Source organism: Ixodes scapularis, unplaced genomic scaffold (genome assembly GCF_016920785.2).
Source record: "Ixodes scapularis isolate PalLabHiFi unplaced genomic scaffold, ASM1692078v2 PGA_scaffold0__279_contigs__length_252992795, whole genome shotgun sequence".
Taxonomy (NCBI): Eukaryota; Metazoa; Arthropoda; class Arachnida; order Ixodida; family Ixodidae; genus Ixodes; species Ixodes scapularis.
Window position 1 is genome coordinate 89,887,298 of NW_024609835.1, and position 27,576 is coordinate 89,914,873.

At 43.9% G+C, this 27,576-nt stretch overlaps 2 protein-coding genes across 6 annotated transcripts in view; one reads left to right on the top strand and one right to left on the bottom strand.

Annotated features, from left to right (window-relative positions):
- LOC8039499 overlaps nt 1-27,576 on the bottom strand; it is a 54,412-nt gene that overhangs the window by 21,952 nt on the left and 4,884 nt on the right. For 2 of the 3 annotated variants that reach the window (XM_029991684.4, XM_029991683.4), the window contains exons 2-4: nt 26,990-27,132; nt 17,297-17,469; nt 16,703-16,761 (exon numbers count right to left, since the gene is read on the bottom strand). In XM_029991684.4, the coding sequence (XP_029847544.3) occupies nt 16,703-16,761; nt 17,297-17,469; nt 26,990-27,085 (328 nt within the window). In that variant the 5' untranslated portion in view covers nt 27,086-27,132. The remainder of the gene's footprint in view (nt 1-16,702; nt 16,762-17,296; nt 17,470-26,989; nt 27,133-27,576) is intronic. The other variant, XM_042289049.1, reaches the window with a different exon arrangement.
- Nucleotides 1-27,576, top strand: part of LOC115329980 (long-chain-fatty-acid--CoA ligase 4-like) — a 54,451-nt gene that overhangs the window by 517 nt on the left and 26,358 nt on the right. The window lies entirely within an intron of this gene.

Genomic DNA, 27,576 nt, shown 5'->3' on the forward strand with positions numbered 1-27,576 from the left:
TTTTTAGCACTGGAGCCAGAAGCAAGCTTGACAGGCTTGCGAAGGAGTTCATTTATAAGCAGCGAAATGGTCCATTGGCGCGTGCGTGCCGCTTTGTCAAGCGAATGAAACGCAATGCCATCCAGAACGTAATGCGTTTGTGTTGATCTACTCGGTTTTCAAGAAAGCGAGCAGGTATATTGAGTGACACATCACGCATACTTCGTGCGTTTTTCGCTCTCAGACCGTCACATCCGCTCATTGCTCCTCAATCTCGTGTAAAATACTGCGCTGTAGTTCGTCTCTATGTCTTTTCAGCCCTGCAAACATTTTTCTTAGTTTTTCTGTTTTTTGTTTTGTTTTTGCATTGTTCGCATATTAAACAAAAAAAAAACAAAAAAAACAACACTGCATTCCTTTCCTAAATGCGCCGCGTTCTGCAGCATTGCCATTAACTCACTTTTAGCTTCACATTATACTACATTGTTGGAAACTGTCCCTGGCATGACCAGTCATCGCGTGATCTTACCCTGATTTGGTCACGCGCTGACGCCCACAAAAACAAAGGGATTCCAGCCGCTACCACCAAGGTTTTTAGATATACCAGTTGACAAGGTCCATGGAAGAGCGCGGTTCGATATCAGTAAGCAATAATTAAACTTTTGGACGCGTATAGGCTCTACGAATGTTTTTTTTTTTTTCATCGAATCGTATGGGTTACCATCACAAAATTATGAATTTTTTTTTATTGAAAAAGAAAGATCGCAATGTTCCCCAAGGCCTGTGTATCATAGAACGAATATCAATTATAACTTTCATATTTCTCTGAAAACGTTTTATTTCACGGAATGTTCTTGAAAGCTGACCATGCCTGCACGCGAGCAGGTACGGGCGGATAGCGTTTCCAGAGACACCAGTAGACAGTTTTAGTATAGCGTTGCTGGATCTTACGTACGCAATACGCAATAGTATAGCGTACGCTAAAAAGGACGTGCTCGGACTGAATTTAGTTGTGCGTTACGTTTTCGAGTGAACACCGCGCATGATCTTGGTTAAATTTGCTACAGCCGTAGAATTCCGCGTGCTTATAGCGCAACCATGCTCCTGGAAAGAAATATTGAAAAAGAAAAAGTCTCCAATCATTTTATTTCAGATTAAACCAAGCCACAGCTGCCTCGTCAAGCGCGCTTTTCTGCGGGGTAGAGAGGCTACGAGTACGAGTGCGTAGCCAAATTCAATCACGGAGCCTCCGTCAGTCGTCCCGTCGAAACGGTACCTTTTATCAATGCTATCGCGGAATGAAGTTCAGGGCCCTAATGTCCAGTGTATAGCGAGAACTTCGGCGATTTCTTTTAGAGTCGTTCGTCCGTTGGCGATGAACTGTGGGGATAGGCTTAGCGTTGAGCAGATCGCAGCGTCGACGCACACTGCGAGCGGGCAACATTTCCACTGTGCACTCCTTCAGCTGCAGGGCGATCTGATTCAACCGCGGTAGGTCCCAGAAAGAATCGCCGAGCTGAACACCACACAATTTCACGTAACACAGAACTTCGAAAACACCGCGTCGCCCTTGCTGCGCCAGTCGAGGCAACCGCCATCTAGAAACTGGTGCTCTCGTTGGGTCCGAGATCTCTCGAGACCATCCCGCAAGGCCCGCTAGCCAGCAACGCAAAATCCCGAGCGTTGCGTGCGTACGCAATACGCTAGCCCTTCTATTGCGTTCTGCGCATGCGCACTCACGACCCGCAATCTCCTTGCGTACGCAAAGCTATAGCGTACGGTCCACTAAAACTGTCTAATAGGGAGTTTTCGTAGATCGTTTCTGCTGTCCCGCAACGCTCTCCGCAACGAGCTACGCTAGCCGGAACTCTACAGTCAAGGCCATCGGCGCGCCGGCGCAGTAGCGGCTGCTTCGTTGCGGAAGGCTTAGCGGAGTGGGAGACGCGGTCTACGAAAACTCCCTAATGTCAACGCCTTCACGTTAACTTAGAGCCACTAAGGGCCGCTTGCACCAACGCCGCTTACCTTAACCCAAAGCGGCACTTTCCTAAGCCGGCTTAGCGCCCTAAACCGGGCTCAGGTAAGCACGGGTTTAAATTCCGGTTGCACCAACGTTAAGCCGGCTTTACAGACGCGCCCCTAGCTAAACGCTGGATTTGCGTAGGGAATCTAGGGACACACAGAGCGAACTAGGGAACGCTCAGAGAGACGAATGCGATTGGCGGAGAAGAATCACGTGATGTAAAAAAAAAAAAAAAACCTTTCGTAATAGTCGTGTTGGCATCTGCTTTTCGCTGTATTTCTTCGGTGAGTAACAAATTAAAGGTCTCCAAATTCAATCATTTTTTCGTTTAACTTTCAATAACAGAAGTCAAAGCTTCAAATAAACACGAATGCTCTTTACATCTGTGATTGTGTGTTAAATATCGGTTGATAACAGGATATTTTGACAGTGGTAGTAGTTTTCGTGCTCACATTTTGAGGTGAAGGAGCCATCGGGGACTCTACTCGCTACATCGCTGAAGACCAAACATCATCGATATAAGTAGACAGGCAAGATGACTACTAAAATCAAGTCAAGCCTGAGACCGATGAAGTTCAAAACAGTGACGAACTCGCCACGGCAGCTGCGAAAATGCCCGGAAATCGTCGAATAGAAGTCGAAGAGAGGTCAGGTCACGAGACCTTGCATCGGCGGTACTCGTTGCTATCAGCAAGGTGACAGAATTGCACTGTACCGTCGTTGAACATCCGCTGCAGCCTCAAACGGACTTCAGTTTCACACTGTCGGGTTCAGAAAAAAAAAAAAAAAAACTCCCACTAATTTATTACATCGTGCCGATAAGAACAGTCGTCTCTTCTCATCGACTGCCCCAGCCTCCCCCGATACAGCAATAAACGAATCTAGCATAGTAGTCGTTACGATTTGTCGTCGTTACGATTTGTCGTCGCCACGAATGAAAGATATAAAGCAAAATATTCCTAAAAAATCGCGATCACCAAAAAAGTTACGGTTATGGAACGATACAGTTTTCTGAAGCCAAGATTCTACTCGCGAGATTAGGAAAATTCACTGAAGATTGTCTCAAAACTCAGAAAACGAAAGAAATTGAATTTTCGTTGTTTTATTACTTAAAAGCGCCGCAATCTAATGCGAACGGCAGAGGTGTCGACAATCAGCTGATCGCCGAGATCATGTACTGCCACTATTCAACGCGCTGATCGAATTGAAGGATACACGCTACAAGTGTAAATAAACAAGGTGGTAAATAACAATGCGTTACGGTTATGCGAAAATTAGTAAGTACATACGAATAAGCTCGTTGACAGAAGAACCAACGGGAAGACAGACGTGAGCCCGTGAGCCCCACAGACCCACAGCTCCGTACGTATCTCGGTTAGGGCTAACACGCCCTGAGAGTGGAGAGCCAACTTGAAAACAGGGGTCGATAAACACTTCACGCGACAATATTTTGCATCCTTGTCACGATCGAAGGTCATTTTGTCGAGACTTTCACGCTGATGTATAGCCTAAAACACTTTGCACAACCAATTTCGTCCACCGCGTCGACCGCGACAAACCAGCCGCCATGTTTTTAATCCAGGATTAAGAAACAACAAAAAGCAAAGCGCCCAATGTTGAGCGCTCAAGTTAAGCGTAGTGTAGTGCTAGGTTTAGCGATAAGCGAGTTTGGTGCAACCGAACGAAACCGAAACTAAGCTTAGGTTCCCGGCTAAGCTCCACTTTGCGCTAAGCGGCGTTGGTGCAACCGGCCCTTAATGAGCTACGCTTAGCGTATCGGCATTCCGTTCCTCGAACTGCTAGTGGGAGCCGCCATCTTGGTGCTTCGAGCAAAGCATACGCCACTGTCGATCGTAATAATTAAAAAAATGCGAATTCCTCAGCTTTTTACATCGTGGTAAGAAGCCCAGGTGATGTCGTTCTGGTCTGTCGCACTGTTCTAACATTTCTGAAGAACGGAAAAATGTTGCCTGCTATTTCAAACAAAGATTCAGATATTTGGCAACCATGATTTTAAAGGGGCGATGCAACTATTTTTGTGCTTTGCGTAAATACCGCTTAGAATGGATCCCTGACGTTAATGACCTGTGAAACACCCGTTCGTTTTTCACCACACCCAATCGAAGTAACAGGAACAATTTTAAAAAAAGGAGCAGGTTCACCCCCTCAACTCGCAGCCAAAACAAGCGGCCACGCGATCTAGAGGCGATTATATGCCGCCAGTGTTGATCATAGCCACGCGCTGGGGTTGGCAAGGCACAGGAAACGCGCTGAGTTCCAGACATTGTTATGGTTCGGCTATTGTCGTCATGGCAGCGATTGGACACGAGCCACTACCCTACTTCTTCTCGAGCTTTCGATTATCACGATCCCAAATCGAGTGGCCACGAAAGGCTCGGGTCCAATCTATGAGCCGCATTCAAATGTCGTCACTGGGCAGTACTGCGACCTCCCAGCTACGTCATTAAGTTTTGCTGAGGAGAGATTGATTGAAAACGGTCGCTTTTGTCCTGAAAATTACACCGCAACAAATGAGTTTCTTAGCCAGTGGCGTTGCGTGCGAGTATCCTTGAGTCCCACTAGCGCCAGTAAGCTCGTGTAAAGTTAAAATCATTGTAACCGAACATCATTGCACCGCCCCTTTAAGCACCAAGGCGGCCGAAGCGTAGTTCCTCTGAAGCGAAGCTTATTTAGTGACTCAACGAAGAAGGACCATTTTTGGAAGACGCTCTTTTTGTTCCATCTTTTGCGCAAACTTCATATTTACCATACAAATTACAATATATTCACTTTTCACCGTAAGTAACGAGTATGAGTCTTTCTCTCTGTTACACCCCGTATCTCCATATGGCAAGGCGATTGGCCGATAGTATAGCAAGCGCTTCCGAGCGCACGCTATACGAAAAAGTGTCAACGTTCTATGAGGCATGCAGACTGATTTTGATCTAGTATCGTTGGCTACCACTGCATATATGTTGGCGTGTGAACTCTACTCGCTAAAGTACAATATAGTACGGAAAGCTATTAACGCCAAGATTTTTTGGAGGCACCCTCCTAGAGTTTCCGTTCGTGACGCCATTACCAGACGTTTTCTCGCTGTAACGTCGTGAGTTGCAATTTTTGACTACTTATTATCTGATCCAAAGTACAAGCTCGATGGTATGCGTAAAACGCATCAATAAAAGCTTCGAGTCATCGCATTCTTAAACCAACATCGTCACAGTTGACGCTGGCATTACGCTGATTTCTGTCGACGAAAAAAAAAATTTATGCAGATAAAGACATCCTAGTGAGCGTTTGACCAATACAAGATTTCGACCACAGTGATGCTTTTGGTCACGTACGTCACAAATGGCAGGCGAGCACAGCATGGGAAACGTTATTAACAGGCATTTTTGAAAAGTAACGATCGCCAAAGACGCTTGCAGTGCGTGCGCTAATCATCAAAACGGCGGTGTCTGCAAGAAACTCGTGGAGTCGAGTGCCGATGCCGAGACCCTAGCAATTCTTGAAGCCATCACTCGACCTCACAACCCTTCTGGGAACATATTGTTATGCGTACAGATAGTCAGAAAGCATTTCGTATGTTTCCCGACAATACTCTACCTTGGCACAATCACAGCATACTGCAATGCCATCTTGTCAACCATCCCTTCCTCTACGTTACCCTGCAATGGATTCTTGGACATCACGGCTCGGATGAGCACAACCGAGCTCATGAGCTCACCCGCGTAGCGACTTTTCCGCGTCCTTTGTGCCTATGGCTGGCCGAAGACAATCCCGTGGAGCGCAGAAAGCTCTTACACAAGGAACGTACACACCTCCTAAAAGAACTCCTCGACAACGCATACACTTTTACCACTCCCCTCTCTACCCTGTCGCGGGAGGATATCGTCGTTCTCCGCAGACTTTAGACGAGCTCGGTTATGATCCCACTCTTCCGCCCCTACATACAAGGGCTTTCCTGGGCGCCTTATTTGCCCTCACTAGAACGAATAGCCCTCCCTTCAGGACTGCCTATGACACTGCTCCCACATTCAACCTATACTTCGATCCACCCTTTCCTTCCTACCCCCCGATATTCAACACCATTAGTGGGCAGTTGTCTCGTCCCCCCACCCGATGCGACCCATACTCTCCTACCGGCCCTCATTAGGCATGGGAAGAACTTGTTGGATGAGAACTGGTGGGGCTAACCACTACTGAGCCCCGGACCCTGGTGTATGAGTAAAAATGTGCTCTCTCTGTCTCTCTTTCTCTCTCTCTCTCTCAAAAACTATATACCCTGTATACTACGCTCACCTTCAGATAATACTGCAGCCAATGCAACAAGCACGAGGTCACGAGGTCACGGGCGGCTTTGAAACCTTCTACCTCAGAACAAGCGCTCGCGCAAGAAAGGCACGTCTGCAAGACAGGAGTGCGGGCTAGCTCGCGCTTGTGCACATGACATCTCATGCACCCTAGCCTCGGGCCTGAAAATTCGCTACAAAGGCGAGACAAGGACGGAGGAAATTTTCATGCAATTTAATAAATACTACTGTCAGGACTGTTCTGTAAAAGAGGCTACGCTAGATATATATTTTTTTTCAATCGATATGTAAAAAAGTTTTATTTTTTTTAGTTGGTACACTTGCCTTATTTATTTATCTTAAATTTATTTTAAGTCGGCAGTACTAACGCAGGATCGAACAGGGCTAACTTTATTTTTTTTTTTTTTTATCGAGCAACTTTAACTCAAAATCTGTACCCCGTTTCCTGATTCCACTAGAGATCGAACTGCAGGGTCCACTCAGCATTTTTAATTTTTCTGGATTTTGTTATATGTGATGTACACACAAACGAATCGCACAAACGAAACTTTTTTCCTCGAAAGCGCGTTCTCACTACTAGAAAAAATTTTATTTAAAAATTGCGCGACGGCTTTGCTCTCACCGCGGAGTGCATTAGTTGCTACATTTGCGGTCCTGTGGAATGCAGGCAGGGTGTGGTAGGATAAAAGTGTTTCCTGTTGCATGTAACACACCAAAGTTTAAGTCAACTGCATGCAATTATTATGTGCTTTTTGAATGAAAAATTATATAAAAAATATATAAATTTAGACCCGGTGCAACAAATACACTAACTTTCAGGCCTTCTACCTTAATATATATTGCATTAGCGACTTTGAAAACTACACATAATATAGGCCAGGGCATCTAATTTATGCCTGCAAAATATGAACTTCCGATAAAAAGAGAAACATAAAACATATTTTGAAAAACATTTTCAAATAAAGACTCATATTAAAAAAAAATAAAAAAACCCGGTCTCAATTTTATTAAAACTCTGGGGTACAACTCTCCTCAGGCCAGGCAAAAAGAACGTACAAAAACATGTTGCATCATTTGCTTGGTACAAAAGTTCTGAGCGGTCAAAGTGGCGGTTGCAAAGCGTCTTGACTCCGGCATTTTTCGCCTCACCCCGCTGCTGGTATATATATATATATATATATACAGTAAAAGTAAAAAATAAAATCTGGAAAGACGTTTTTTTTTTTTTTTTGTTACAGCAACCTACAATACATAAATTCCTTATTCGTGAGAAAAAATTACTTTTTCATAAAAAAAAAATTTATCTATATATATATATATATTTTTTTTTTTATGAAAAAGTAATTTTTTCTCACGAATAAGGAATTTATGTGTTGTAGCTTGCTGTAACAAAAAAAAAAACGTCTTTCCAGATTTTATTTTTTACTCTTTTTTTTTGTGGTCATTTGAAAGCTTACGCTCCTTAATCGCGCTTAGAATTCACATGTCTCGTTCATTGAAACTGTAGGGAATAAAAGAACGACGCCTCGGGTACAAGGCTACCGGGCGCTTATGTTACTGCGAAGCCAAAGAGGAGGTTTATTTATGTTTGCCACGCGGTATACGTAGTTCCCGGTCGCAGTCGCTGTGGCTGTCAGGAGCTGGTAAGACTAGGGTGCCTCAATGTCCTTCTGTTTAGGGTGATGCCACCCTTTGTAGTACCAGATGCCGACAGCACGCGCTCACGGGCAAAATACAAAGAAATCGACGAAAACAAAATGTCGCCATAGCACAGTCAGTGCCACAAGCGCGTGCAGGGACACGCTCTTTCACCTGGTTCTCAACAAAAAATAAAAATAAACGTGTGTGACAAAATGGCGAGATGCCACCACCCTAAGCAAAGCGCGCATGAAGGCACCCTAGGTAAGACATTTGAGCTTACGTTTACCGCGGGGCAAACGTATATATCTTCTTTGGCTCCGCCGTAACATAAGCGCCCCGTTACCTTGTACCCGAGGCGTCTGGCCTTTATTCTGTACAGTTCTAATAAACGCGACTCTTGCAGACTTCAGCCCAACTCCGGCACGAACAGTTGTCTATGCGCTTCTTTCCTTACGTCTAAAAACGTAACAACGACCTAAATATGACGGCTCGTCAACGCTTCGCATTGAACAGTATTTGGAGAGTCCACTACTCTGAGCACATCTGGTGGATTACTGCGACAGGTCAGCTATACTCTTTTCGAATGCGCGGTGGCTTGGTGTCGGCGCGTCAGTGATGTCATCTAGATATTTGTGTGTTTGTGCGTGTATGCCCAGGAAAGGGCACAGATGCAGAGCTTCACTGCACGTGAACTTTGAATCTGCCTGGTTTGTGGCCGCCGGCGTTGGTCGTCAACGGGAGAACTCCTCGGTCGCAAGAGCATTTCGAAACCTTCTGGTTTCAGTTCGTTTGGCGGCGCAGACGAAGCAATGGGAGAGGTGACAGACGTCGCCGTTGTGCACTCAATGCACGCAACACATAGCTCACTCAGAGTTTTCTGCGCTGATTACATCCGCGTTCGCAAGAAGAAGATACCTACCAAAAGAAATGCTCACAGTGTCAAGCTCCTAGGTGTTGAATCACTGCGGAAGCATGCATGATACCAGGATCTGCTATTTTGCAGGATATAGACCAGCAGGTCTGCCAGCTCCGCTTTGGGCGCCTGAAGGTGCTCCTATTCTCATCTACCGGCTCACCCGATGAAACCAGCGAGACATTTCTTCAGGAAGAGGAAGAGCTAATATCCTTATCTGCCAGCGCACCTGAAGAAACCAACGATACATTTCTTCAAAAAGAAGAAGCAGTCAATAACCTGACCAGGTGCGTACAACGTTCCAAAGTTTTTCCGTTGAAGCCAGCATATTCCATTCGGAAACGGCTCAGAAAATCTTATGGGCAGAAAAAAGAGGCAGAGATTAAAAAAAAAAGTGTTGGCAAAAATATGCGCACGTTGAAGTATCGCCCATGTACTTAAACATGAGCGTACTTTTGTTAAACTGAACCAAAGAGTTTAGTACCCGTAATAAGTGGCGCACGTTCTTTCCACCAGCCAGCAGCCGCCGGTGTGCGCGAGCACACGCAACAAAAATGACGTCACAGACCTCCATTCGCGGTTGAGAGGACAATGAAATGCATGGGCTTCGGACTAAAGGAGAATAAAGACAGGCTTTTCATCTCTACAAGTGAAAGCTACGTGCTTGTTAGACCAATTCATCGCTTACTTTTTACACCAGGCACCACTGTGTAGATGAAAAACTTGTCTTTATTCTCCTTTGGTCCGAAGCCCATACATTTCGCTGTCATCTCAACCACGAATGGAGGTCTGTGACGTCATTTTTGTTGCCTGAGCAGCGCACACCGGCGGCTGCTGGCTCGTGGAAAGAACGTGCGCCACTTATTATGGACACCAAATTCCTTGGTTCAGTATCCCTTTAACACTTTTTTTTTTCAATATCTGCCTATTTTCACTACCCATTATATTTTCTGAGCCGTTTCCGAATGGAAGATGCTGGCTTCAACGGAGAAACTTTGGAAAGTTGGACGTACAGTGCGCCTCAAACTTAACGCCTCCACGAGATGGTTCGGTTTCTTCACTTTTTGAGCTATTCCTGAACATAGCAGTCAAAATGGCTGGTGAATATTTGTGTCCCCGATGAAAACTTAACCAGGGGAAGGTATTCCAGCAGCTGCAGCGATCAATTCATGTTTGGGTAGCATGCAATAAAATTGAATGGATCAATATTTGCGAAACCGAGTGGCGGCGTTAAGTTTGAGGGGCACTGTACTTGGTCAGGTCATTGACTGCTTTTCTTCCTGGAGAAATGTCTTGTCGGTTTCATCAAGTGTGCTGACAGATTAGGATAGCTCCTATCCTGCTTTGGGTGCTTTGAGGCACCCAAAGCAGTGCTTGCAGACCTAGTCTGCATCCTGCAAATCACCAGATCCTGGTAGTATGCCGCGTCTGCAGTAATTTAACATCTAGACGCTTGACACTGTGAAAATATGTGTTGGAAGGTATCTTCCTCTTGTGAAGGCGGAGGTAATCGGCGCAAAAAACTCTGAGTGAGATATGTGCTGCGTGCATTGAGTGCACAACGGCGACGTCTGTCGCCTCTCCCATTGCTTCGTCTGCGCCGCCAAACCAACTGAAGCCCGAAGGTTTCGCAATGCGGTTGCGAGTTGCGACCGAGGAGTTCCCCCGCTGACGACCAACGCCAATGACCACGATCCAGGCAGAGTCAAAATCCACGTGCAGTGAAGCTCTACATCTGTGCCTTTTTTGGGCATACACGCTCAAACATACAAATGCCCAGATGACATCACTGACGCGCCGACACCTACTCTGCCACCGCGCATTCGAAGAGTCTAGCTGAGGTGTCGCAGTAATCCACCTTGATGCGCCCAGAGTTGTGGATTTTCCAGATATTCTTCAAGGGGAGGCGTTGACGAGCCGTCATATTTAGGTCGTTGTTGCGTTTTTAGACGTAAGGAACGAAGCGCATGCCGGAGTTAGGCTAAAGTCTGTTCGAGTCTCGTTTATTAGAACTGTAGAGAATAAAGTCACAACGCCTCGGGTACAAGGGTACGGGGCGTTTATGTTACGGTCATACTTGAGTAAATTACTTTCAAAATCCAATTTATTACAATTACAAATATATTGCTTCAAAAGTAGTTTAATTATAATTACAATTACTACTACGTGAAAAGTAATTAATTACAATTACAAATTACTTTTTTGAAGTAATTAAATTCCCTTACGATTACTTTGTTTCTGAGAGCGACCCGACTTGGGCCATGTAACTTTAAAGAAGTTGTATAGAATGCAACGTAATTGTTCATTCCTTGCCCTAATGTTTGAGGAGGCTTAAGCATTGCTGCATAAATGTCACGTAGTGTACTTTCCTTTTGTGAATTTTGTTAAATTCATGATAGAGATTGACAGTTTGGGGCAGTGAAGTACTTCCTTCTTATATTTTTAATAAATATTAATAAATTAGTTCCTATGTTGGAAGATGCCAGACGGCTAACGAAAAAATTGGGTTGAAAGACTTTTGTTAGTTCGGCAAATAAAAATGCGTCAATTAGTCATATATGAATATCTTACAACTATTAATCCACATGCGCTAACACGACTGCATTTACATAATGACATCATAGTATTGTAAACTATTTACATTGAGTTGAAATTATAATGGCTCAGAAATTTATAAGAACCGAATCCATGCTCCCGAATCATTGGTGACAATATTCACAGGTGCGAGGTCAGTCTCCAAAATGCTTATGCAAATAATATCCGAAATAAAACCAACAGGAAATAAACTTAAAAATAATGCAAAGATACAAATATGCAACAGTACTGGAAGAAAAACGTATAAAACTGGCAGAAACAAACAAACAAACAAACATAGAGAACTAAAATTTCTAAACTCGAATGAAAGCTGAAGCTAAATTTTTTTTTCTTCAATATTTGGCACGCTTACGTTATCGTTCTTTGCTTGCTCCGCAGACGGCGCCACACGGCGCCGTTGAGGTAGACTCCAAAGGATTGTCTCTCAGCCCGCAGTGTAAGCAACAAAACAACCAACAACGCAATGCTATTTTTGTTGTGCGTGTATGTGCATGCGTGTCTATGTTTGCGAGTGTGTCACCGAGCGCCAGGCCGCTTGTGCGAGCGCTGAGGCTTTCAGAGAGGTTCCGTCGGCTCAACAAAGTCTTGTAAAAGTAATTGTAATTGTGCCTAAAATTTCGCAATTACTGACACTAGAAAGTAATTAAAGTACAAATACAATTCATTTTAGCCGAAAGTAATTTATTACAATTACAAATTACCAAGACAAGCATTTAAATTACAGTAATTTAATCACTGTAATTAAATTACTACCCAAGTATGGTTACGGCGGAGCCAAGGGGGATACGTACGTTTGCCCCGCGGCAAACGTGAGCTCAAATATCTTACCAGCTCCTGACAGCGACAGCGACCGCGACCGGGAACTACGTATCCCGCGTGGCAAACATAAATAAACCTCCTCTTTGGCTTCGCCGTAACATAAGCGCCCCGTAGCCTTGTACCCGAGGCGTCGTTTTTTTATTCCCTACGGTTTTAATAAACGAGACATGCGAAGTCCAAGCGCGATCAAGGAACGTAAACTTTCATGAATGCCCGTAAAGAACCACAAGAAAAGAGAAAACCGGAAATAACTAGTCGTTTCTAACAGCAAACTACAGCACATACATTTCTTATTTGTGGCGAAAAAAAATGTTACTCTTTGCTAAAAAAGAATAAAAAATATACCAGCAGCGGGGTGAAGCGAAAAACACCGGAAGTCAAGACGTTTCGCATCCGCCACTTTGACCGCTTAGAACTTTAGTACCAAGCAAATGAGCTTATGCAACATGTTTTTGTACTTTCTTTTTGACTGGCCTTAGGAGAGTTGTGCCCCAGAGTTTTAGTAAAATCAAGATTTTTTTTATTCGATATTTTTTTTAAATATGTTTTTTATATTTTTTTATGTTTCTATTTTGATCGGAACTTCATATTTCGCAGACATAATTTAGATGCCCTGGCCTATATTATGTACACTTTTCAAAGTCGCTAATGTCATACATATTGAGGTAGAACGCCTGAAAGTTAGCGTATTTGTTGCCCCTAATCTTAATTTGTGAATTTTTTATATAATTTTTTAATTCAAAAAGCACATAATAATTGCATGCAGTTGACTAAAACTTTGGTGTATTACATGAAACAGGCAACATCTTTTACCTACCACATCGTGCCTGCCTTCGACAGGACCGCAAAGGTGGCAACAAATGCAGTCTGCGGTTATGGCAGGGCCGTCGCGCAATCTTGAAACATTTTTTTGTAGTAGTGAAAACGCTTTTTCGAGAAAAAAAGTTCAGTGTCGTGCAATTCATTTGTGGGTACATCATATATAAAAAAAAACAGAAAAAGAAACATGTTGAGTGTACCTGCAGGTTCGATCTCTCGTGGAATCACTCTGCAAAGCAGGTGTGATCTTCAGAAACGAGGGGCGGAAGGCATGCGCGCTTGTTCGCACAACTCTTCTCGGAAAAGATCGATTGCGGCCGAACGGTTCGCTTAGGTACTAACGTTCACTGTAACGATTTGAGGTCATTTCATCGCCCCAACATGACGCACGTAGAAGAACACAGCTTCATAACGCACTGGTCAAACTTAAAGTCCCTAGGTAAGAGCTTCCTACAAGTAGCGACACTCTGAAGCGCGGACTGCATGACGATGCAGGTTTTAGGAATCAAATGGCGGCGCACAGCAGAGGTTTGAACTGAATTCCGCCATTTTGTACCTGCGCAATGTGCTTTGTCATTTGTATTGGTTATCGTTACTTCTAAAATAAGTCTCAAGGAATTTTAGTCAAACTGTCTGTCTAAAGGCTGCCGTTCTGGTCTCTAAATCTTTACAAAAAATATAACCTCTCGGCAGTATTTTATTTCACCTTCGAATGTGGAAGGCACATTCATTTTCACCAAAATGTCCATAAGGGATTCAGGCAGGCCGCAATTTCCTAAAAATGACAGTCACACCAGGGGCAGTTTGCTCATCTTGCGGCCGCGGCCGCGGCTGCGGCCAAGAGGGATTTTTATGTCACGTGACCTGCTCCATAGGGACGAGGAAGTACCTAGCGTCCCTGCTCTAATGGTGGAAACATTCGCATTGCTTCAAGTACAAAAGCCTAACTTCACTCGCAGAAACTGACTGCAGGGATTTTCAACTCTAGTCTAATTGACCGCCCCTTTATACTGTAGAAGCGGCAGGTAAAGTTACGGCCAGGAAGGGTAAATACGAGCCAAAATTTAAAAAAAAACACTCGAGATAAGAACGGTGGCAGTACATTTATATATCCCCGCCAGTGCCGGCGGCTCGCCCCTTCTGCTGTGGTCGAGAGGTTAGAGGGCCAGTACTTGTCGTCGCAGCGGAAAAGTTCCTCGTTGAAATCGCGCTAGGAACCTCTTTTTTCTTCTTTTTTTTTGTATTTCGCGCGTATCTCATTTTTTACTGTGATCCTTTTTACAAATCATCCACTTGCACTACTGCGCCTTGCACGGTTTTTACTGTTAGTTCCACCTGCTCAATCGAAACATCGGGAAGAAAAAAAAAGATCAAGGCAAGCTAACGGTGCTGATACAATTGTTTTATAATGTTCAATAAAAGCTAGGAAACCAAGATAACAGTATCGGTATGACTTTCACACAAACGAAACCGAAACAAGCCTTCTTTCCCCAGCAATTAAACTTTTATCTGTTTTTAAATATACAACGCTCTTGCTGCGACTCTTTTCAATAACAGGAGGCGCCTATTTAGTACTAATAAAAACTGCAGTCGTAACAATTAAAATTTAAAAAAAAAACTTCCACAAAATAAGCAAAATAAAAAAAAAAAAAGACTAACAGCAGTGGATGCATTGGTTGAGCGAAATCCTACAGGCAAGGCAGCGAATCAAACGTCTGAGAAACTCATAAAACCGAAATAAAAGAGATCATATTTTTACTTGCATGGAATCTGATAAAAGTTATATTTTTACTCTTTACATTTTGCTGTGTCAATCGCTTTGTAATCTTAACACATTACTTGTTTAATTTTAGTTATATAGCAGATGATTACAACCGAATGCAAAAATGAATCAGGCGTCGACATCGCAAACCACCCCTCAACGCAAACACCAAAAATTACTTTGGATCAACAAATGGAATTAACTAGAGCAGTCGGAAAAGGAAAACAACAAATTCTAGAGAAATTCAGCAGCACAGTTACCTGGCGAAAGAAAGAGACGGGCATGAGAAGATATAGTAAACTTTACGCGGAGTGCACGGCAGTTGCAGGAGGCGTGGCAGAAGTTGGTAAAGAAGGCCAGAGACATGTATACGCTCTTCCGAGGCCATGAACAACGAACTGGTGAATCAGAACTACCCACGCAATGATTTTATAGATCTCATAGGGCCTTGTCTACGTTATTAGTTAGTGTGCAGTCAAATACAACAAAAAACAAAAGAGAGTTTCTGGCGCGATTTTAACCTTGAAGTCACGCCGCGACGTCAAGAACCGGCTCTCTAACCTCTCGACCACAGCAGAAGGGGCGAGCCGCCAGCGCTAGTGGAGGTATATAAATATACTGCCACCGCTTTTATCTCGCGTCGTTTTTCCTATATTTTGGCTCATATTTACCCTTCCTGGCCGTAACTTTGCCTGCCGCTCCTACAGTGTAAAGGGGCGGTCCATTGGACTCCAGTTGAAAGTCCCTGCAGTTAGTTTCTGCGAGCGAAATCATATGCTTTTCTGCTTAAAGCGACGCCATTAGGAAGGGACGCTCGGTACTTTCTTGCTCCCATGGAGCTGGTCACGTGACATAAAAATCCCTCTTGGCCGCAGCCGCGGCCGCGGCCGCAAGATGAGCAAACCGCCCCAGGAGCTCGCGCTGCCACTTTGAAGCATGCTCCAAAGCGCGCGTGCCCGAGTCTGTCTCGAGTAATAGACTATCGAGCTTTCTAAGACAACCTGTTCAATTTCTCCCGTTAGCGCCTGTAGCTACCAGTGCAGTGCTTGTTCGGTAAGACACTCGTGTTTTTATACGCGTAAATTCTAACATATTTCAGTATATAAAATTTAAAAATATATATATATCCGTCTATATCTCCAGCCTGCGTATTAATTTCATAGTCCTTGTTAAAGAGGCCATGAAACAATATTTTTTCCACTTTCGCTAAATACTACTCAATATCACTCCTTAGCGCTAATAACCGAATAAACCTGCCTTAGTTTTTCTTTCTAAGTAATGACAGTCGGCAAACAAATTAGAAAAATATGAGCATCGTTCCTCTCCTCAACTCAGAGTCAGAAAAAGCGGCCAGAGGTCCTGGTGCCTATCTCATACCGTGAACGTTGATCATAGCCACACGCTGGGGTCAGCGAAGTAGAAAACGCGTGCTGAGCTTCAGGTATTGTTAGAGATCGGCTATTCTCATCACCGCAGTGGTTGGACAGGAGCATCTACCCGACTGTCCGCCGAGGCATTGATTGTTACGAACCGAAGTCGAGTGCCCACGCTGTTTTCGTGTGCAATCATTGAGCCGCGCTCGACTGTCGTCTGACGGGTGGTTTTGATCCCACAATTACGTCATTAAGCATTGCTTAAACAAGACTGAAAAAAAATAGTCCCTTTTATCGGCGCTATTTCACCTCGACAAAGAAGCTACTGAATCAGTGGCGGTTCGTGCGAGCACACTTGGGTAAGACTAGGACCTGTACGCCTCTGCAAAATCATGAACATTCCAACCCAATATCATTCCATGGCCCCTTTAAAGACCTAATCATTTACGTGCCGCTGACCCTCACCTCCGTAAGCGAAGGTGATGCTGTCCGTCTCGGGGACGTAGGAAGCGTCGAATGTGAACCTGGAACGCATAAAATAAAGAAATATAATTATAACGGAACTTGGTTTATTTTTGTTTCCATGTCAAGCGCCCAAAACGTTAGTGCGTGATGCGCGATAAGAAAAAAGAAGCCAGGTTAGCAGTTTTTTAGCACAGGTTCAATTTCTCGTGGATTCTACAGTGGAGAGGCGAGTCGCCACATTTCGATGGCTGGCTGACTTCGTTCTGTCTAAATATTAGCATGTCGAAAAACATGGTTCTGTCTTTTTATGTTCATGAAAACATCCGTTCGATACTCTGCGTACTTTCTTCAAATAAAAACAAAAGAGGCTTGTTTTTACCGCACAAGCTTATTTGTTCAAACAGGGCTAAATAGCTTGAAGTGCCGAAAATCACACTTTTCACTGGCAGACATTTCCTGGTTATCTGACAAACTCAAAAGCGCGAACACTCTAAACTGAAGCAGAGAAGACTAGAAGCTCAACTTCCACTAAGCCAAGCAAATACTCTCAGTTTGAAGCCTCTGGCTTACGGATCAGGCATTCTGACTTCTTACTTGTAGACTTGATCTTCAGTGCCGTTGATGGCGAACCATAGCGTCACGGTGGCATTGCCGTTGTTTGGTTCGGTGCCGTCGAAGAGCGAAGTGTAGTTGACGGACAGTTCCCTGTCAGGGGTAGTCCCATTGCGGTAGCACTGGAATAGGAGCACCGGGTTGGACTGCAGTTCCTGCACCAAATAAAATAATGACCGATCCTGTGTGAATCCGCAGTACAGTCGTAGTGAGAGCAGCGACACCTTGTCTGATCCTAATGTATACTTATGTATCTTGCACATTCTGCACATCATGTTTAGGAATGATGGCCAAATATCTCCTCGGAAAGTGACATACTCGTAAATAATTATAAAAAATATCTAGATAGATGATGCCCAATGACACCTAGTGTGGTCACATGACATCATGTGACACCATGATGTCATCTTACGTCCTGACGTCGTGTAACAATGTGACATCACGTGACTCTGACGTCACTTTGTCACGTAAAGATATCAATGACGCACGTCCTACAACATCCTACATCAACATCATTTTGTGTGGGTGGAAGAAGTCACGACAGTTATCCAAGTAAAATTTATTGTTAGGGGTGTTGCGTTTGAATATGTTACCTATTCTAAAGTTACAATAACAAAGCTACCAAGGCCTTCTAAAAGTTCGTGCATTTGCATTTGACGGGATCAAACCACAGTACGTTTTATGACAAAGTGGGTTGCGATGAACGTGCGCCTTCAGCCGTTCTCACAACGGTCAATCAAGCGTCTTTACCAGGCATATTTAAAGCCATCGAGGGATGCACGCGTGCAATGGGGTGTACCACTGGTCGTGCCTTAATCGACTGTCAACAAGTGTTTTGCAGTCTGTCGTTTTTATGATGTATAGACGCTTTACACACGCGCCAAATTACAGCCCCCATTTTCTTTCCCAGATGCCGAGCCACTAAAGCGGGCGTCAACAAGCCTCCAGAAAGGCCAATGCTGTGGAGAAGGACGCTATAGAATCTAAAATGGCAATAACCTGCCCCGCTATGGTAACGATGAAGTGAAGTAAATGTAATAAGAGGAAACAAGAACTGAAGGTCGGTTATGGCGGCGCCCATGCACAGCGGCTGCAAAGCATCTATAAGCAGTGTGTGTCCGGCTTAACACATTTCTGGAAAGTAGCGCGCGTCCTCGAGCGGCGCGCGTAAGGCATTATGGAAATAGTGAGGGTCGCTGCTCCGTCATCTGCTGCAACCGCCGTACCGCCTGTGAGAACCAGTTTGCCCACGTTCACATTGGGTCCCTGTTTACGGAAGGCGGCAATCTATGCAGCGCCCACCGCTGCGCTGCTTTGTCCATATGAGGTGGGAAATCCTCAATCACAGCACGACTGTCTATATTGGATGAGTCATTGTTTTGGTTGAACCCCTTTTCTTTTTTAAGGTGCAACCCCACCGTGCATGACGTTTTGGTGCTTTTTTGACGGTTCATAACTTTCTTTCCATGTATCCTACAACTACAAAATTATTTTAAATTAAATACATGTTTTTCAACAATACTTTAATGTCTCGATATTACGATTATTTTCAGTTGTTAGTTAATTATTCGGCTTTTAATAGACCGCAGTCTTTAATACAGAAAAAAAAGTATTTCTCGAGTTATAACGTCCCATTGTCCACGATATTTTACGTGACAGTTCGTTTAGATATAATGAATTAGAAAGGCATGCGACAAACTCTACACTAAATGTGTATTTTAAAATAAAAGACATAAACTGTAAAATTGTATTGTTTTATGGCGCTATAAAAACGGAATCACGTCAACTAATCAAAATTACGAGACATTAAATTACGAAGCATCCTTGGATATTACATTTTGCAGAACTTCCACATTGATATATTACACGTTAAGAATATTATTAGACTCAAACTTTTCCCATTCAGTTATGGCAAATTGCAGTTTCTTAATATAAAATACAGATGGCGACGAGTGTTAAAGAATAGCTTGATGTGCATTTGCCATCATGTGGCGCTTGGAACGCCACGTGAAAGACAGAAAAGCGCCAGATGTAAGGGTATCAGATGCCTGGATGCCCGCAGTAGAGTGTTCTAGAGGGTGCAGTGGCAAGAGCGGCGCCCGCTTACAATGGGCCGCGTGAAGACGGTCAACGTAGATGCCGCGAGTGGCGCTGGAGTTGCGTGCCCTAGGAGAATTTGTGGCAGATGGCAGATGTGCGATGAGCGAAGAAGACGACAAAGCTGAGGCGGTACGCTTCTCCCGAACGTAGCGCCGTAGCACTTTTCTTTGTGGTGTAGTGGTAGGGAGTCTTCCCCGTTCCGTTGCCGTCTCGGTCATAAATGCAAGGAAAAAGACGGACGCACACACTGCTTCGCGCCGGGGTGCAAGTCGGGCTACCCGGTCAACAAGGGGAGCCACCAGCGATCGTAAGCCGTCGCTGTTTCCTGCGCCAAAGGGGGAGTCGCGTAGACTACAGGTCATAAATGCAAGGAAAAAGACGGACGCACGCATTCACGTCGTCTTAATCGACGTGGGTGTGTGGCATTCCCTTAATCGAGGTCATCTTAATCGAGAAGATAAACGCCTTGCCGAGACATCAGCGGTGTGCGAGGGACATTTTGAACCGCGCCTTATCGTACGGGACTATGTGCACATCGTCAATGGCGAAGAGGTTAGATTTCTATGCCGCAATATATTACGACTATTTTGTAGTCTTTTTGCGTACTATGGTTGCTGGATATCTGTCATGTGCTTGCTGTATATGTCGATTAAGTGTATTACCACTTTTGAGAAGTCATAAAGAGGCGAGTTGAGAATAATATCTTTTTTTCATATTAGGGGTTGTTGAAGTTCGTGTTCATATCGCATTTTAATGCTTCATGTACCCCCAGTAGGGGTATTGTTTCTTCATAGACTGCCTTCCACAAAAAACTATTCGCTATATGTTCGCCAGTTGCAGTGGCACCTTAGCCGTTCCCATACGCGCTCCGCCTTGCACTTCATACAACGCTGGTCCCCGCATCAGCAACACGATGACAAAAAACAATACACCAGTTTATTGTTCCTCTCACCATTAAAAAAGTAAGAGATTTATTGAGATTTATTAGTCTATTTTTCCCTGTTATATCAGTATCGCGTGGTTTCTTTCGCAGCTATTAAGCGTGCAGCCCAAGTGATATAGCGTTGCAGAACGACCTGTCAAAACTGGGAAGGGGGGCGGGTCGGTATTAATCAAATGATCTCCATCAAAAACACGCGAATAATAAAAGTAGAGGATAGCACACAGTCTAGAGGCATTAGTGCAACGGAAAGCCTACAATTTTTCACATTAGCACTTGTCCTGCGTCGCGAAAAGCTCCAATCGAACTACACTGTACTAGTCGAACCACAGTACACGCCGAGCAGCGCCGACGACGAGGCTGACGGGGGCACGTCCCTGTAGCAATATCTAGGAAGGACGAGACGAAGCCATGTCCGCTGGGCTCTAGACATGAAGCGCGTGTGTCGCCGGCGCTTCGTTCTTCTTTGTTCAAGCCTCTTGCCACAGTTTCTAGGGCTCAGAACAGCAGCACTACGGTGTCGCCTACGCGCTAAATCTTCACGCGGTGGCCGCCGCTCTTTCCACTACAACTCTCTAGAACACTGTACCCGCAGTGAGCGAGCCAAATATGTCACAACAACAAGCGCGACGCTGCGCGTCCTACTGTGCGTCGGTACACATCAACGTTACTGGAACAAGCTCAGTTTCACAGCTCCGCCTGCGACGTGGGCTCAGTCAAGGTCACGAGAACTAGCAGCGCTGCAGTCGAGTCTTACTTCCGGATGGTCTAGCCTGCCAAGTTTGAATAGCAGTACTTGGGCGCGGGCGAGTTGGTGATTCATACTAACACTTCACAGCGCAAGAAAACAGACGCGAACAAAAATGAACTTCAAACACTCAAAGAAAGAACTCTCACAGTGCGCTGACTTTCAACTTTGTTGCGCATTACACTTTATCTTCATGATCTTTTTTTTCTATTATACACATGGAAGTAAAAAAAAAAACAAGGAAGAAAAGGAAAAGAAAAGGAAGCTCTTAACGCGGTGGTAGCAGACGACGCGCGAGACAGGGAAGTAAGATCCGACTGCAGCGCCGCTAGCTCTCGTGTCCGCCACCTGGGCTACTGGCCTTCGCAGGCGAGAGTAGGGAGCTGTAAAACTGAGCTTGCTTCAGTAACATTGGGTACACATGCCTGACGCGATACAAATGAAATGGGCGCCATGAAAGGGATTCCCCCATTTGGGATTACGCCACGCACGCGAAAACATTTTAATGTTTTTATCACCTGCAAAAATCATTTTCGGAATCTAACCGGGTTTGTCGGAATGGTTAGATTCTGTTTTGTTTTAAAAACCACCGCGGTGGCTCTTAAAGGTACGTTTATACTCCAACGTAACGTCGACGGGCGCGGCGTATCGCAGCGCGCAAAGATACTGATTGGCCGCTGACATCGAGTTCCTGGTTGCCGGCCAACGAAAGGGGCGCGTTCTGCGCTACGCTGCGGTCACTGCGCTCAACGTCGGAGTATAAAAAGCCCTTAAGTGGCAATTATATTAAAACAAAACACAAGACATTAAAATGTCTTACTGTCTCTAGGCCAACGCGCTGGCTCACGAATTCATATTTGTCAGATTTAAATACGGCCAAAGTGCCCGCAATTTGTCGGAGGCCAATCTGGGATTTCGGTTACACGTCAAAAGCTCTCCAGGTAATCAAAATAAAACCGGAATTGTTTTCATTGGGCGTGATAGGTCATTTGTGTTGGTTTGGCTCGTAAAACCCTAAGGGTGAATATTTACTATGCTTTACCTTAGAAGTCTATTCACAAGTGAATAGACCTCTAAGGTGAATAGACCACATATGAATAGACCTCTCCTTGAACTAGTAGCCTCGCTTGATATGAAGAACAGTGGATCCGGTGACTTCAACGCAATATTTCATAACGTAACTTACCGCAAGAAAATTCGGCAGTGCACTGCCGAATTTTCTTACGTTAAGTTACGTTATGAAATATTGCGTTGAAGTCACCGGCTCCACTGTGCTTCATATCAAGCGAGGCTACCATTTCAAGGAGAAAGCATGACTCGCGACACTCGAAACACAAATCTTTCAGTAACTTATAGGTAACGTATCTTAACGTAAGAAAATGGGGCAGAGTGAATGAACCTTAAGGCTCATTCACACTGCCTCATTTTGTATGCTGTATACACGATTGCAAACAGGGCACCTCGCCGCCGCCATATTTCTGCTCGTGTGAGCAAGCACGTGAAATTGCAATCCTGCCAAAGCCACCTCCACGCGCATGGCGCACATGCTTGAGCGGATGAGGCACAAGTCGGGACGCCATGCTTGCAAACGTGTATAAGCAGTGTGATCCCGGCTTTAGGTTTTGCTGGCGTCGACTTGAAGAGCTGCTTCCACGAGACAATAGTTCGCGATACCGGTTAGTTCGGATGTTCTTTGAACAACAGCGCATCACAAGGCGGTTGGAGATTCCTGACAAAGTTTGGAGTAAACATCCGTCTCGATCTCGCGCCTAACGCCCAAACGTGCCTTTGCCAAAGGATGTTGTGGAACAACTCGGCGAGGAAAGGGAGGAAAAGATCGAAGTGCATGATTCGCACACTGCAAACGCAGAATCACTTTAAAATAGCGAAAAAAAAAAAAAAAAGCACACCGAACAGAAGCGGCAATGTTGCCAACAGCTATGTATTTTTTTTTTGTGGAGCCCTGCTTCTTACAAGTATCATTAACACACTGTAGCGTCATTTATTTCGTGCCTTTTTTATATAATTTATAATAATACGAAATTATTCGAATAATACTATTTATTTAGGTGTCCAAAAACAACCGAGAATTTATTTTATTTTGTACACCACCGTCGAAAGCAATAAAATAAAAACGAGAAACGTTAACCATTAAGATATAGGACAAATTAAGAGGCATATAAGCGCTCATTCGATTGGCTGCGGTACAATTTAATTGATGACGAAATGTCAAGATGAGGTGGAGCGGTAGTGTTTGTTATGCAAGGACTGGATCCGAGAAAGTGACGAAGTATTACAGGGTGAGTGAACATAAAAACAAACAAAATGTCTAATTACACGTAAAGGAAGATGAAAATAAACTTTCCCATGAAGCTGCGCAGAATAAATTGCCCCATTTATAAGCTTTAGTAAAAACACCAAATTACGAATAGTTTTTCTGGAAGACAAAAGTGAAACGGAAAACATTTTTAGTACATAATCATACTTATAATCGAAGCGCCGCTCAGAAAATATAATATACACAATTTTAATAACTTTTTCTGCACATATTGAATGCTCATGGCCTACATTTTAGATATCAAGTTCCATGTCACAGACGCAAATTCAAGTCGTGACCTTGTTAAAGAATCGAAAAGACGCAATAGAGCGTGGGGGTCCTTAAAATTATTCGTCAATCGAGATACTATATTTCTAATACTTCAGAAGAATTTATAGGCACCACAAGAGATATATGGTTTATAAAATTTGAACCACTATCAACACATACGCCAAGATGTTCTCTGACTGATACACGTTCTATTGGTGTTCCCGTCGATATTGTATGTAAAATAAACAACATTTTGCCGTTCGGAAAAAGGATAACAGCTTTGTTTTTTGTGGGCTGAGAGAAGTTGGCTTAGCTTAGATCACTCGAGTATCGTATATTACAGTCTAAAAGAGTATGAATGATCATGAATAATTTAATAACATCAGCAACAAGTACCATTTTAAAACTCTATGCTGAGGAGGTTTCACTTTTCAATAACTACAACCGGCACTTGCGTCTGTTCTGCCCTAAGCCCCAATGTGGCGGCGCCCACAAAAATGCCGGGAAAGAGAGCGCCGATAGTCTAAGCGTAGCTCATTTATTGGCTCCAGGGTGCACCAGCGCGTTGGCTCAAAGTCACTGAGGCGTTTTAATGTTAGGTCTTAATATCATTGCATATTACAAGCCACCGAGATGGCTGTAAAACAAACTATAATCAAACCAGTCTGACAATAGACTGATAGCGAAAATTATTTATACAATTTATAAAATCATTAATTTGTTTTGTTATATGTGGCAGAATTGCAACTAGCTGAATCCCTTTCATGGCGCCATTTTTTTTTTTCGCTCCTGGCATGTATATTGACGCACTGTGAAATGCGCGCAAAAGCAGCTGTGGTGCACCCGCAGCCTCGCGCTTGTTGTTCTGACATCTCTGGCTTGCTCACTGCTGGCATCCGGGCATCTGAGACCCTAGTATCTGGCCCTTTTTCTGTCTTTCACGTTGCGTTCCAAGCAGCACACGACGACAATGTACACATCGCGACACTGTTAGCGCGAACACGTTATCGGCGCCTTTTCTCATTTTATTAGGAAAGAGTATTAGTGGGCCCACAATTTTAGCCCTTATATTAGAGCCCTAAATGAGCTCTTTCTATAGCAATAATATCTTTGATGACAACCTTTCGGTTCTAAAAGAAAAACACAAAAAAACTGGCGATCGCTTGTTCGCGCTAACAGTGTCGCGCTCTGTACATCAAGTTATTCTTGAACACGTGTTGCCCTCTATTTTTGATAATAAGAAACTGCAACTTGCCTTAAATAGAGCCACTTAATAAGCTGCGCTTAGAGTATCTGCACTCTGTTCCCCGGCACTGTTGTGGGCGCCGCCATTTCGGTGCGTATGCAGAACAGATGCAACTGCCGATCGTCATGATTCAAAAATCCAACTTCATCAGCATTCGATTCGGTGTTAGGAAGCTCATGTAATATTGCTTTGCTCTGTCGCGAACTGTTTAATCATTTGCGGGGGACGGAAAAGCGTTTTTTCTGATTTCCGATACAGCTTCAGATAACAAGCAACCATGATTTTGAGACACAATATGGGCAAGTGTCATTACTCTGAGGCGTAGCCTATTTATTATGCGTGTTTTAACTTGACAGTTAAAAAAAACGTTTGTTTTCTTTTCAGGGGCCCTTTAACTGAATGGGAAACGTTTCAGGTCTAAAAGTAAACTTCCAGTGCAATATATCAATACGGAAGTTCTGGAAACTGTAATATCCAAGGTTGTTTTGTAATTTAATGTGTTGTAATTTTTCTTGCTTGACGGAATTTCATTTTTATAGCAAAATAAAACAATACCATTTTAACGTTTAATTTTAGTTTAAAATATACATTCTCACTACAGTTCCCTGCTTACTTTGCTAATTCGCTATATCCAACCGACCGTTTACGTAATTGGGACGTCGTAACCGTAGAAAATAATGTTTAATGTTAATGAAGCAGAGAGTATTGTCTGTTAAAAACTGAATAAAAAAATAGCAACTAAAAATAATTGTAATATTAAGATATTCAAGCATAGTTGAAAAAAATTATTTAATTTGAGATTTACTTTATGTCCGTAAAATATATTGTAAGAAAGTTATAAACCGTCCACAAAAGAACCGAAACTGTATTCACCGTAGTGGTTCAGCTTAAAGTGACCATGAAATAATTGTTGGGCTGAGATAAATAATTTTCTATTGGAATCTTACATATCGCATATTGTTTAGTGGGCCAAAAGAGAGAAAAAAGATAGGCAATAGCCTGCTTTTCGGTACAAAAATGTGAAGATATAGCGGATTATTCCGTATCTTCTTTCCTTCAAAGCTTTGCGCCTTTTCACTCGAATACATCCGCGGTACCCAAAGCACGTCAGCCTACACCAGTTCACACATTGGACATGAGCAGTGCGTCACTCAGTCGACGAATATTTGGATTCGCGTTCGTGGCCAATGAGTACCCTGACGGCACTCATCGTCGCTTGCGAATGAAAAGGAGCATGGTGTCCTTAAAACGGAGGGTGGAAGATTGGAGTCATCGTACCGGAGCCCAAGCACACCACGACCGCGTGGTTTTCATTCTGCTTTTGAGTTGAGGAGGAAAGCTAAGAAGGAAGAAGGTGAAAAATCATTTCATGGCCCCTCGAAGATAGCAGGATCCCCGGTGCGGTCGCTGTGTTTCTTGGTTTTCCCCTGACAGTGTTCAGTACCTTTTTGTGTTATTATTGCGTTTGTTTTGTATTAGACAACTCATTTTGCTTGGTGTCGCAAATTAAAATGACCTTCCGGTATTTTTGTTTGTTTTTTGTGGTTACTTTTTTTATATCCTTGTTTTTGTTTTGTTTCTTTCTGCGTTGATTCCACCATAGGGTCAAAAAGTGGTGAGAAACAGCTTTGTCAGCTTTCAGGGATTGTCTCTGGGCCTCCGACTCCCCACTCCGTCCCCTACGATGAGAATATTAGGGAGTTCTGGAATAGAGGGACCGCAGCGTTGGGCCCAGTAAGCGGCTTGGGACGTCTGACTGCCCCTGCGCAAAACGTATGCGCATGCCCAGTGCGACTTATTAAGCTGCTTGGGGGACTCCAGAGTAATTGTTTATGACTCAACACGTTGATGCCCCCCCCCCCCTCCCCACACACACAGACACACAAACACACGCACTCCAAAACTCCCTATTTTCTTCCGGGTAATGGGAAGGGGTGCTTTCCTGTTGGCCATGATAAACTAAGGTCCTTTTGCGTTAACCGTCTCCTTAGGTGACCTTTTTTATTGTTGTAAAAAGCAGTTCAATGTGAAATTGTGTAAAAGATTTTCCTTGCCTCGTACTTCCTTTGCGTGGGAGTGCTAGAGGAAACCAGAGCGAGGATTGACAGTCCCAAGACTGCGAAGAACGCCGACGTCGGAGCAGGAATCATGGCAGCGATCTTCCTGAAAGATGTAGACACTTGCTGGGTAGGGAGCCCTGCGAAACGTTTCCAGACATACTGCTTTGCTTTGCCAGGTTCATTTTAAATATATGCAGTCGGCTGCCTACCGAAACAAGTTTATGACCTAAATAAGTTGTACCGAGAAAACGCACGAAAAAAATAAAAATACCGGTTCGAGGTGAATCGCATTCACGGTGTAAGATATGCACGGTGTTTAATTTCAGCTCGGATTTATTTGTATATATAGGTGGTGAGAGTTTAACATGGTTGATTAAAGTCAGCTTCAAAAAAACCTAGGACGAAGGAATGGATAAACACGACAGGAAAGAGCTGACTGGCTCTACTTCTACAATGTACTTATTAGGCTCGGCTGACATTAGTTGAGAAAATATTCGTGACGGAAAGTTGAATATAAACTAAAATCCCTTAATAAACTTTCGAATTAATGGTTTCATGGGTCATGTTGAAATTGCAGTATT